Source organism: Frankliniella occidentalis, unplaced genomic scaffold, assembly GCF_000697945.3.
Source record: "Frankliniella occidentalis isolate FOCC.00 unplaced genomic scaffold, Focc_3.1 Scaffold480, whole genome shotgun sequence".
NCBI classification, from domain to species: Eukaryota; Metazoa; Arthropoda; class Insecta; order Thysanoptera; family Thripidae; genus Frankliniella; species Frankliniella occidentalis.
This window is the reverse complement of record NW_026267598.1, coordinates 57740-67542: the sequence shown is the minus strand read 5'-3', so window position 1 is coordinate 67542 and position 9803 is coordinate 57740. Positions and strand designations below refer to the sequence as shown.

General features: G+C 45.9%; 1 protein-coding gene across 3 annotated transcripts in view; it reads right to left on the bottom strand.

The window, feature by feature from the left end:
• Positions 1-1089: 1089 nt before the first annotated feature.
• The window catches only part of LOC113214045 (procathepsin L-like), an 11216-nt gene continuing 2502 nt past the window's right edge, over positions 1090-9803 (bottom strand). For 2 of the 3 annotated variants that reach the window (XM_026433297.2, XM_026433296.1), the window contains exons 2-5: positions 9423-9676; positions 8885-9070; positions 6583-6940; positions 1090-1364 (exon numbers count right to left, since the gene is read on the bottom strand). In XM_026433297.2, the coding sequence (XP_026289082.1) occupies positions 1156-1364; positions 6583-6940; positions 8885-9070; positions 9423-9671 (1002 nt within the window). In that variant the 5' untranslated portion in view covers positions 9672-9676 and the 3' untranslated portion in view covers positions 1090-1155. Of the gene's footprint in view, positions 1365-2596; positions 2695-6582; positions 6941-8884; positions 9071-9422; positions 9677-9803 lie in introns of all 3 variants that reach the window. The other variant, XM_052274976.1, reaches the window with a different exon arrangement.

The following is a 9803-nucleotide window of genomic DNA, read 5'->3' as shown; positions in this document are numbered from 1 at the left end:
TTAGCCTGCCCGCACTACACGCCTGTAGTGCAAAGTAGCCTAGTACACAGGCGTTTTGGCCTTTTTTTGCCTTTTCTATTGAACGCGTCACCGCTACCCCGCAGACATTACTGATTCTGAAAGGTCTCAGTGTGCCCTCGGTTTTCATGTAATACAAGGTTAGGGCTACGTCGGCATTATTTTCTGTAAATGGCGAGTGACGTTGGGCGCACGTTTAGGCCCCTGGATATGCCGCGTGTGCCGGGAGCTCGGATCCTCTATATCTGATACAAAGTAGGACCTATGGGGTAACTTTTTCAGCCCGAGTCGTTCGCCCTGGCCCCACCTTGCGCGCAGTGCAGCGCCTACAAGATGGTCTACCTGTTTGGCGCCAACTTTGGGCCAAAACAATAATCGCAATGCGATCCGGGTAAACGTTGTCGCACAGGGCCCGGACTTTGCACACGGTCATTTTTAGGTCAAAACTACCATTTAGGCTCCGTACCTCGAAAAATTTTTTGGGGTGGGATGGGCTAACCAGAAGGGCTGTGTGGAGGCTCATCCGGGCCCTCGCGAGGCCTCTGTTTTGACCCACCAGTGAGTGCCACACCGCTGTCATAGGGGCGCCTTCATGGTGTCTGACCTGCAGCTGCAGTGAGGCAGACGAGTGGTCTCGGGATGGCTAATCATGTGTCTAAATCTGAGGCTTCTCTAGACACTCTGCAGTCAACCGCGATGTCTCGATCGAGTGTCGAACAGTGTCTGATCCGTATCTAAACCTTGTCTACAACGTGTCTCCGCGATGTCTTAGTTCAAAGACATCCAGTAGACACGCTCAAGCATTTTTTTTGTAAGGGCATTCAGGTGGGGAATTTAGTTTAACAAAGTTTGAAAGAATTATTGCATGTAAGTTCTTTCTGCTCTAATTTTCGGGCGAGTTTTTTGAAGAGAGTTCAGACCTCATATCCGACTGATACAAGGTGCAAAATTTTACTAACATGTCTTTGGAGTAAGCGGGACACCTCATTCATTCCATCCTCGTGCACTCGCTACGTGTATACAGGTAGTTGATATCGTTGATACTGACTCATAAAAGCACTTAACAACATATTTGGTATCAAAAATAGTTTTATTCGTTTACTGTGAGGAGGCGCATCTGTTCACTTTACTTCAACCCTAGACAGTAGGGTAGCTGGCCATGGTGGCGATACCACAGTTGTTGCTTCTGTTGCGTGCCATCCTGATGTAACCCTGCTCACCCCAGGAGGTGCCCCACGAGTTCTTGACTATCCAGTAAGCCTTGTTAGGGTAGTCGGTTCCATAGCCGACGGCGAGCACGCCATGGTCGAGGCTTCTGGAGGAGCAGCTGGACTCGTAGTAGACACCTGCAAAGAAACATTAGTAATTATCAGTACTACTACGCTTCTGTCGGTTCATAAGAATATAACTCGTGAAAATCTCCTAAATTCAACGCCATTTCTACATATTCACTCTTGATAGATTTGTTCTTCTCGGACACATACGGAAAAGAATTAGTTTTTAGCCCGCCCTTCTGCTTTGAAAAGGCTATCAGCGGGCTTATGCAAACGACCTCGTGCCTGTCTGTCTGTTCCACTAAAAGGAGATGTGCTAGAGACTTGAAATTTTCAGGTTATCTTAAGGTTCACTCCTAGAGAACGAAACGCCTACGGCAAATCCTAGCAACCACCCCTAAGGGCGTGGGGCGGGGGTATGTATCAAAGAAAATGAGGTAGGTCAAAAAAGTCAGAAAACAATATTTTTTGTTTTGTCTTCTAAGGGGTACCTCGTCAAAGTAGAGCCCTGTGGGCGAAAATTTGGCTCTATCTCTTTGACGAAAATAAGCTAAAAATTGCTGAAGTGAAAAATAAGTTGTAGAAGAAGGCCTCAAAACCGCAAAATAGGAAAGAAACTCCCCCCCCCCCCCACCCTAAGGTGTAATGTAGATAGGTGGTCGCAATCGCTCTCATTGGTGTATCTGACATGCGCAGAACAGACTGCGCATCTCCGTGTCAACCACTGTCAGGCCAGCGCGCGCACCGCCGGGTACTCAAAAGGGATTAAGGAGCCAGGAAACACCCGGCACCGCCCCTCGTGAGGCTCGAGGCTCGACCCTAGCCCAGCCGCCCGGCCTAAAGCCAACCCTCGCTACCTGCTAATACCTGGTCCAGCGTGCACCCAGCACGTTTCAAACCGATCGGCGGAGTGGCGCGAAGGATCTACCTGTCCCCACTCTCGCCCGCTTGCGACCACCTATCTACATTACATCTTACCCCACCCCACCCCAAAAAACGCTTCCTAAGCAGAAGGGTAGGTTGTAGTCGCGGTGCTTCACCGTTACATCCCTTTCTCGTGTCTACGGAGCAAATTCTAAGGACGTCGGTTTTCAGCAGGCCGAGGACCCGTTACATCATTTCATTATGTTCTTCAGCAAATCGCGTTACGAGCGTTGAAGACCACAGCTTTCCGTCTGTCTTGCACCCATTACACGGGCGAGATTGGCTTGGAGCCCCGCGCGGACAGCCCCAGTACCTGGCGCGGCGCTTTTCGGACTGTTCTGCCCCGGGCGCAGCCGCCCCCGGCCTCCTCGCTTACGCACCGTCCCCCGCTGTTAATCGCCTCCTAATCCATATGCCAGGTAGGCGCGGCGGTTTCCGACTCCCCTTAGCAGGCCCGGCCCCTGCCGAATGGAGTTGCCTGCGGAGCAAAGTGAAGCTGGCAACTTCGTTTGGCTCTATCTCTAATCGTATAGGCGCTGCAGGGTCTTTTTAGACGAAAATAAGGTAAACATTGCTGTAGTGAACAAAAAGTTGTAGAAAAGGGCCTAAAAACTGCAAAATAGAAAGACCCCCCCCACCCCCAAAAAACCCGAAAAACAACGTTTTCTAAGCAGAAGGGTGGGTTGTAGTCGCGTTGCTTCACCGTTACATTCCTTTCTAGTGTTTACGGGGCAAATTTTGAAGGCGACGGGTCTTAGCGGGCCGAAGGCACGTTACATCATTTGATAATGTTCTTCCGCAAATCGCGTGACGGAAATGGTCGGACCGCACGCTCAACCATCGCCGCCGGCAGGCCAAGCAGGCCCGGCCCTGCCGAACGGAGTTGCTGGCGGTGCGAAGCGGAGCTGGCAAATCCGTTTAATGGAAGGGCGGGCCTGCTTGTTTTAAAATCCCTGGAATGCATAATGCACTACAAGTGGACTCTCGCTAAATGTCGCCGCCACAGATAGTGAGGGTACTGTGCGTTTGCTGCTGTCGTGTTCTACTCTCCCTACTCCTCCTCCGGCAGGCGAGGCGGGTCCGGCAGTCAGTCCACATGGAACGTACTATTTTTCCATCGCTATCTCTTTCGCTCGCTACAGTTAGCGAGGAGACAGTTAGCGAGAGCCCACTGCACTAAAATATTAAAGACGAATTTAATTTTTTTAGTTAAATATGTAGTTCTGATACAATTGTATACGAGTCAACTTATTCTTCTGGTACTCATTACACTTAAGAAAGGTCATGGTGACACCCTCACCCCTCACCCTTTTTCTTTTTTCAAGTCTAGGGATACGGACTTTCAGTGATCGGAAAGTAGCACAATCTTCCAAATCACCTTAAAATGAAAACTCACGCTGTGAAACTAGCGGTTCACTTAGTACACTACAGAACGGAGTGCTCTTGCATAGCACACGCGCGGAAGAGTGCACCCTTTACAGAAAATAGACGTCTAAAGATTTTGATAGATCGTCTAATGCGCGTCTAGCTAGTCTAAGTTTTTAGACGATTAGACGTAGATGACTAAAATAGGTCTAATAGGAATCTTTTGACATTTACAAGTAGGTTTCGTCGAGGAACAGACGACCCGAGATGATCTATTTCTTGTCTAACCTGTCTATGTACTTTGACGTCTAGCGCTAGACAAAGTGAAGACTTGTCGAGATGATCCAACTCTAATCCGTCTCATCCCCATGGGAACAGAATGGGCTATCTACGTGGACTCAACGTGTACTACGTGGATACATACACGTAGATCTATCCCTTTAGCCTCAAGGTGGATTCAACGTTGAAGTCGAGTGGACTGAACCATGGAGATTATTCACCGTGCAGTCTACGTCGATTTGTTACTTGCCAATCCCTCTCGATGATTATACATCTGATCCACGTAGACGTAAACTAGACGGTTTTTAGCGATGCGAAATATGTCGTTTCCACGTAGATGTATCGTTCTTTTGTCAATGTCTATTCGTCTACGAGATATGTACATAGATCAACGTATGATGTGACCTACATTGATGCGTCAACTTCACATCTCTTCGTCATTTTTGTTGATCTAGGAATGTGGGCGAAGAGAGGCTCTGTCGACATCGACGCAACGTTCACTAATCATTATGGTCTTGTACATCTCTCATCAATATATACGTTTTCGAACATGGTCCTTTCGCATAGCATTCACATAATGTTCTCATCAGGTTTGAAGGTGATGATGTCCGATAACTTGGTTCCTACTTTGGTTCAGACATTTTGCATTTTGCAATCGTAGAATCCATGTGGATGCAACGTGGTTGAGATAGACAGATCGTTCTGGATAGAGGTAGGTTTCAGTCGGCTTCCTCGCTAAGTTGTCACGGTGGCGTCGTGGTTAGAGGCGTCAACTACGGAGCAGCAGGTCCCAGGTTCAACTCCCGGTAAGGTATCAGTCGAGTTTTCATTAGAAGTTGTTGTAATGAAGTATTCAGAGGGTCTCCTCTAACTAAAGAAGTAAAACCAAATTAAATCCATAAAAAAGTAAATAAAATTTTAACTGGTGCCATACTACTAAAATTATTTTTGCTGTTACGGGGATGCCAGGATCATTCTACGTCGAAACAGCGTGTAGGGGCGGACTGATCAATGTTGGTTCTACGTGAAATCTACTACCGTTTGGCACTGGATGATCGATTCGATCATCCACGTCGTGTCGAGGTGGTTCGACCACGTCCCAGCTATGTGGATTCGATATGGGTGTTCCCATGCATGTTCCCATGCATCTACAACCTTAAACGTCTAGCGATAGACAACGTTTAGATTAGACGTGCCGAGACGATCTAACTCCAATCTAACCAATCTATGACCTTAGACGTTCATGCTTTAGGATTTTTAACGTAGCAGGGTATGAATTTTTTGATCACCTTGAGATAATTGGAACTCAAGCGCTCGCTTGTAAAAAAAAAAAGACCTGCAGACTTTAAACGTAATATCAACGGTAGGCGGTAGGTCTCTTGGCCACCTAAATCAGAGGGAAAGAGTCCCGAGTCTGGTAAAACGAATGCTCCCGGAACCAGACTAACGTCACGTAGGAGGCAGCTCGTGGCGTAGTGGTAAGCGTCGAGGGTTACCAATCCGCAGTTCCGGAACCGGGCAAGGTAAGGTAAAATAGTAAGAAGTAATCAATTCAATGAGTTACAACCGAGATAACGATCTACCAAAGAGAAAGAAGAAAAGAGCCAGAGAAAGAAGAACAGAATCATTTTTGAAATTAAAGGTTGCATTATAAAAATCTTGTAAATATCTAGATGTCATCTAAAAGGCATCTGTATATAGACGTCTACTGATAGACGTCTAATAGATGCCTCCACAGAGAGAATCAAGAAAGTCTAATAGACGTCTACCGAGGGCTTATATTAGACAACTTGCCGTCTAGCAATAGACGTCTATTTTCTCTTAGGGAGACATTTAAGTTTGCCCGAGGGGTATTCGACTATTTTAATCAGGTGTACACAGACCGACACGTTTGACTGAAAGGCACGTACTCTGGAAACTCGGGTGTGAGACAGTCTAACACCAAATGGTGTTAGGCAAAATACCTCACACCAAATGGCGTGAGACTAGTTGTGCCTCACACCAAATGGTGTGAGACCCTCTGTGTCTCACACCATTTGGTATGAGAAAGTATCACTCCATTTGGTGTGAGGCACAACGAGTCTCACACCATTTGGTGTGAGGTATGTTTGCCTCACACCGTTTGGTGTGAGGTATTTTGCCTAACACCATTTGGTGTTAGACTGTCTCACACCTGAGTTTCCAGAGTAGTTCAGCCGCACGATCCGAAAGTCACGCAGTTCAGCTGCGCGCTCCGGAAGACAAGCAGTTTACTGCAGGGCACCGTAACTTATAATAACAGGAACGAATGTTAGTTACTCAACGTAACAGAACACATGTCAATTAAAAAAGTGAAAGTTTTCGATTTTGAAATTTGTCCGATATTAACCGTACATACTGTGGGTAACAGCTAGGCAAGTCGAATAACTAACTTGTTTCCAAAAGGACTAGAGTAAAATTTATAGGTTTTAATTTCAACTCTTAAAATAACGTGAAAAGCAGCTAAGTAATAAGTCATGGACCCCTGGTTGGCCGCTCTAAAAAGAGGAACTGCGTGAGTCTTGGATTGAGCGGCTGAACTCCGTGTCCAAATTGCTTCAACCAAACACTTGTCGGCATAGTTTTGGTTACTTTAGCCAAAGCTTTTGCCCGCGGTGACCAAACTTTTTCCTCATTGTCATATCTTTCAAACTTCGAAACATTTGTATTGGGCAAACATGGGACGGGGGCCATGGACACTTACCGCTGGAATACATCTGGAAGCTCCAGTTGCTGGCGTCGATGGCCACAGAGACGGGGCCAATCTTCTCGACGGCGTCAAGGAGGTCGGCTTCGGTGGCGCGGACGTCGGTGTAGCCGGTGTTGGCGCCGGCGTTGTTGGCGGTGGTGTACTTGCACTTTCTGCTGGACTTCGCGGTGTACGGGTAGCTGGACTCGGTGTCGATGCCCTTGTTGGCCTTTACGTACTTGAAGGCGCTGTCCATCAGACCACCGTTGCAGCCCTGGTTGCCGTAGTTCCAGGAACAATCGACCAGGTTCTGCTCGCTCAAAGAGACCAGCTTGCCGTTCTTCTTAAAGAGCTGACCCTCAAGGGCACCAGTCTATAAAACCTCAAAAAATGTCAATGTTCGTCGCCTAAGAGCGCACGCACAGATAAAAATTTCATTTTTTCGATGGCACTTTTGTTCCTTTATCTTGACAACAGTGTCATCGAGGGGTCGCCAACTCGCGTTGTACTCCGTACACGGGACCTAAAATAATTTTATAATACTTCATAATGCCAGATTATATATCATAATATGCCTCAATAAGTGCCAAAACCATAATACTCCGTGCACTGCTAAGATGAGTTAGCAACCCCTCGAGTATCATCTTACGTCAAAACAGAACTTGTCATGTCTGTTTATAAACGGCAAATGTTTGAAACGTTCTTTGTCACAAAATATCGTAAGATTGCCACACGGTAAAAACGAAGTCCCATTTTTTGAGGTAAAAGGGAAAACTTTGAGGGAGTCAGTAACTTTGAGGGATCATTCTTGAAAAATAAGAACGACCCTCAAAGTAAGTCACAAATTTTGAGGAAGTCCCTCAAAGTTAGCGCGGCTGCTGCTGCGCCCACCTTGGTACTTTAGAGCTTTGTAACAACTGATCAAATTGTCAGTTGGTCAAATTTAATGTGTTTCTCTTAGTTTTAGAGCTGTGGAACTCGTCCTGCAAAGTTTGATGTGTGTACGATGAGAAAATACAAAACAGATTTTTTGAATGGTTTACGTGCTTTCAGACGTACTTGCACACGTAAATCATTCAAAAAATCAGTTTCTTTTCTTTTTATTGTACACGCATCAAACTTTGCAGAACGAGTTCCGCAGCTCTAAAACTAAGAGAAACACATTAAATTTGACCAACTTACAATTTGATCAGTTGTTACAAAGCTCTAAAGTAGCGAGGTGGGCGCAGCAGCAACCACGCTAACTTTGAGGGACTTTCTCAAAATTTGTGACTTACTTAGAGGGTCGTTCTTATTTTTCAATAATGATCCCTCAAAGTTACTGACTCCCTCAAAGTTTTCCCTTTTCCCTTAAAAAATGGGACTTCGTTTTTACCGTGCAAAATTTCACTTGCGTCAGCGTCACCCTTGCGACCTCGCTTTAATTGGGGAAAGATACATTTAGCCACTCTTTTTGGAGGAAGCAATTACTCCCGCATTGTCAGTGGTAACTCTATCTTTGGTACAATTAGTTCACGAAATTCTGACAAACGGGAGGTTTTTGGACCCCGAAATCGGACTATCGGTGCAATATACTAGATTCCTCGAAACCAAAACCTTTATCTGCCAGCTATTGTGATGATAGCGATGAACCACTGATAAGGATTCAGCAAGGAATCGATACAAATATACTGTTAAATTCAACAGACCAACGACAAACTCCTGACAGTTTTTTGTTTTTTTTTTTGGTGAAGATGACCGACCCCATACTTTACAACCTCAACAGACAATGGGCAAGTGATTGTCTCCAAATTGTTTGCGTACCGGTGTGTCACAATTTCATGAAGCTGAAGGGGTTTACACGTGATTGCGCCATCTGTGATTTTCTCACACAGAATTGTTTTGTATAACGTCAAAAGAATTTAGAATCTTTGTAATAGGAATTAAATACGTCTGTTTCGAAGGACTTGGCTTTGATATACGAGAAGAGAAGGACATGTCCGTTCACAAACCGGTGCTGTTATAGTTAAATTAAGCAAATTTACAATAAGATGGTTCTAGATCCTGCGTTACAAACTTAACATGAATAGTAATTTTTAAAGGAACCAACTGTGTTAGTTAGGGGCCGTTCACAAATTACATCACGCATCTGAGGGGGGGGGGGGGGGGGGGTCTCTGCCCGCGTGACGGTCCTATCCTGAAAGCATTAGAAGGTTAGGTTAGCCGCGTGACGTGGGGGAGGGGGGGAGTCAAAACCGCCCGAAATTTGCGTGAGGTAATTTGTGAACGGCCTCTACACCAATTTTAGCAGTTAACATGATCACTAATGACTACTCACAGCAGAGAATGACCAGCATGAACCGCAAGAGCCTTGGTTTTTGACAGGGGTGACGTAGCCCTTAGAGCGCCAGTCAACCTTCTGGCTGTCGCCCACAGACGAATTAGAGGCCTTGTGCACGTTCACGCTGGGGGTCTTCAGCTCCATGCGGAAACCGTTCATCTTCTCAGTGACTTCGTGGGTGTGCTGAAAAAAAAATATACAGGGGTGTTAAACAATCTTCGACAATATTCTCACTGTCTTCAAAGCTAAACTACCCTTTCAAACTTTTCTCCGGATGTATTTCACAAGGTCTCAACAATAACGTTTAATAATGTGAACTATATGCCTTAAGTGCGCTTTAACAAATAAATGAAGAAATCTATTCAACAAGAACTGTTTTTTTTTTTTTAGCGAGAAATCTTACTCCCTGCCGTAAAATAAAGATTCGTAGAAACATCCTGTGGTTAAAAATCCCTGCCAGCGAATACCGACCATTGGAACTATGTAACTGCACAAGGCATGTCATTAGCCAGAGGAGTGCTCGACTCTTACTTACCATGTCAGCGTACTGGTTGTAGCCGACCTTGAAAGTCACCTCACCGGTGGCGTATCGGTCATTGTGCTTGGCGATCCTGATGGCGTTCTCCTTGAACACCTTGGCCCTGTAGGCCTCCTCGACGGCGTTGGCGTAAGTCTTGCCGTGCGTTACCTTGAAGCCCTCCCAGTGCATTTTGATCTCAGACTCGGACGGAACGCCGGCCAAAGCGGCCACCACACAGGCGGCGAGGATAATAAAGCTCTTCATGTTGCCTGTTTACCGCAACAGATACGACAGTTACTACAGTTTCCCAACAGTGCTCGGACAAATGCATGCAACCTTCTGATGCGAAATTCCAATATTTTTTCTTGACTTTGTGCGTGCGAATGTATATATATT